The 2381-nt window shown below is 57.1% G+C and overlaps 1 protein-coding gene across 1 annotated transcript in view; it reads left to right on the top strand.

Annotated features, from left to right (window-relative positions):
• LOC103260549 (suppressor of SWI4 1 homolog) overlaps nucleotides 1–2381 on the top strand; it is a gene marked incomplete at its 3' end in the record, with an annotated part of 6866 nt that overhangs the window by 2220 nt on the left and 2265 nt on the right. The window contains 6 exon segments of the mRNA XM_008058179.1: nucleotides 3–12; nucleotides 493–594; nucleotides 782–832; nucleotides 934–1104; nucleotides 1997–2073; nucleotides 2253–2375. Coding sequence (XP_008056370.1) covers nucleotides 3–12; nucleotides 493–594; nucleotides 782–832; nucleotides 934–1104; nucleotides 1997–2073; nucleotides 2253–2375 — 534 coding nt within the window.

The raw sequence follows: 2381 nt of genomic DNA on the forward strand, positions 1-2381 counted from the left end.
AGCCGCCTGCAGGTCTGCACCCCCGGGCCCCGTCTCCGCGGCTGTAGGGCGGGCCCCCGCTGGAAAACCGTGGGAGGCCTAGGTCCCCTCGGTAGGGAAAGGGACCCTCGTGAGGACCATCATCTCGGCCCCTCCGGGCTTCGTGGGGCGGGAGCGAGGGCGGGCAGCTCAGGGCTTTGGTGGTCGTCGCCCAAGTCTGTCGATTAAGACTGGACTCTGGGCACAAAGCTGGGTTGGAAACCTGACTTCTTCCAAGGTCCTGGAGCAAGTGACTTAACCCCTCTGGGTCTCAGTTTGCTTATCTGTCGAATGGGTAGATGCACCGTTAAGCAAAGGGCACAGGCGGTACTTGAATTCAAGTCTGATTGGTTCCGGAAGCTGGGATCATCCCCCTCTTCTGGGCCTGTTGGAAGGATCAGATGCTTCAAGGGTTTAGTTTTTGCCGAGTAAGGACTAGCTGTGTTTGCCCTTTTTACTTTCTTTGATTTCCAGGTTAGGAAGAAGAACTCGCTGAAGGACTGCATGGCAGTGGCTGGGCCTCTCGGGGTCACACACTTCCTGATCCTCAGCAAAACAGAGACCAATGTCTACTTTGTAAGCGAACATGCCCTTCATCCCCCAGGTCCCTCTCTCTTCCCATCTCTCGTGATGAATCCCCATGCCCCTGAGCTGCCGTGATTCTGGCTTCAAAGTAAACGCTCTGAAGAAGAGATGGGACAGAGACCCCTACTCCTCACCTTCCCTGCATCTCTGCCTTTGTTGATTCTTTCTTCTCCCGCAGAAGCTGATGCGCCTCCCAGGAGGCCCCACCTTGGTCTTCCAGGTCAACAAGGTTAGAGGTGGAGGTGGTCGGCATGTGTTGGCTGGGAGCAGGGCTTGGGGGTGGCCTCAACCCTGGCAGCTGGGGTCATGTGCTCCTTTCCCTGCCTGCAGTATACACTGGTACGGGATGTGGTCTCCTCACTGCGTCGGCACCGCATGCACGAGCAGCAGTTCTCCCACCCACCCCTCCTGGTGCTCAACAGCTTTGGCCCCCATGGCATGCACGTGAAGCTCGTGGCCACCATGTTCCAGAACCTGTTCCCCTCCATCAATGTGCACAAGGTAGGCCTGGCAATGCAAGTGGGTTGGGGTAGGCAGCAGGCACCACAGGCCCTCGACTTGACTGCTTAGTTCTCGCAGCTTGGAGGCTGGGAGCTGAGCCCTGAGGTCAGATCCCAATGATGCTGGCTAAGTGTGCTTGGGACATGCCAGCCCCAACCCCCAGTGCCTTCTCCAGGTGAGGAGGAAGACGTTGGCAGAGGGGCTTTGTTTACCTTCTGTTTGTGTCCGTGTTTAGGACTGGGCTGAGCAGTGCAGCATTTGTTGTCACAGTCCCTCGCTGTCACCCAGGTTGGAGTGCAGTGGCATACCCACAGCCACTGCAGCTTTGACCTGCTGGGCTTGGGCGACCCTTCCGCCTCAGCCTTCCAAGTAGCTGGAACTATAGGTATCTGCCACCATGCCTGGTTTTTAAAAAAATTTATTGTAGAGATGAGGTCTCACCAAGTTGCCCAGGCAGGTCTCAAACTCCTGGGCTCAGGCAGTCCTCTAGCCACCACCTCCCAAAGTGCTGGGATTACAGGTTTAAGCCACTACACCCCATCAGTCTCATTTTATGGCAGGAAACCGAGACTGACAGAGAAGTCATAAGTCTGGGGGCAAAACTGGAGTCTTAAATTCAAGGGGGCAAAACTGGAGTCTTAAATCCTTCTGGCTCCAGAGCCCCAGCTCCTAATCCTGGGTATCAGTGGTCCTCAAGGGAGGTGCATTGTAAGATGCCAGTTGGCCTGGGGCCCTGGAACAAGCTTCTCACCAGGGCCCAGGCAGCCCACGGACACCACTTCTGCAGCCCCTCAAGCCTGTTAGAATTCCCAGCCCTAAACTTGTCTGGAGATAGATGGAGCCTGCACTGAGGTTGTGAGCAGCTCAGCCTCCCGCTCCTGCTTCCTCCCAGGTGAACCTGAACACCATCAAGCGCTGCCTTCTCATCAACTACAACCCTGACTCCCAGGAGCTGGATTTCCGCCATTAGTGAGTGCCTGGAGAGAGGGTGCTGGGGGGTGGGCTCCGGTGCGGCTGATGACAGCACTGCTGCTGAGACTCTGTGATTGCTCAAAGTAAACGCGCTGACGCACTGTGGGAAGGGTGGGGTGTGAAGCTGACCTATGACCCATGACCCCTGACCTCCATGCCCATGCCTGTCCCAACAGCAGCATCAAGGTCGTCCCCGTGGGCGCAAGTCGCGGAATGAAGAAGCTTCTCCAGGAGAAGTTCCCCAACATGAGCCGCCTGCAGGACATCAGCGAGCTGCTGGCCACGGGAGGAGGGCCCGGGTGGGA

The sequence above is a fragment of the Carlito syrichta genome, unplaced genomic scaffold, assembly GCF_000164805.1.
Source record: "Carlito syrichta isolate Samal-C Ts95f unplaced genomic scaffold, Tarsius_syrichta-2.0.1 Scaffold303236, whole genome shotgun sequence".
Taxonomy (NCBI): domain Eukaryota; kingdom Metazoa; phylum Chordata; class Mammalia; order Primates; family Tarsiidae; genus Carlito; species Carlito syrichta.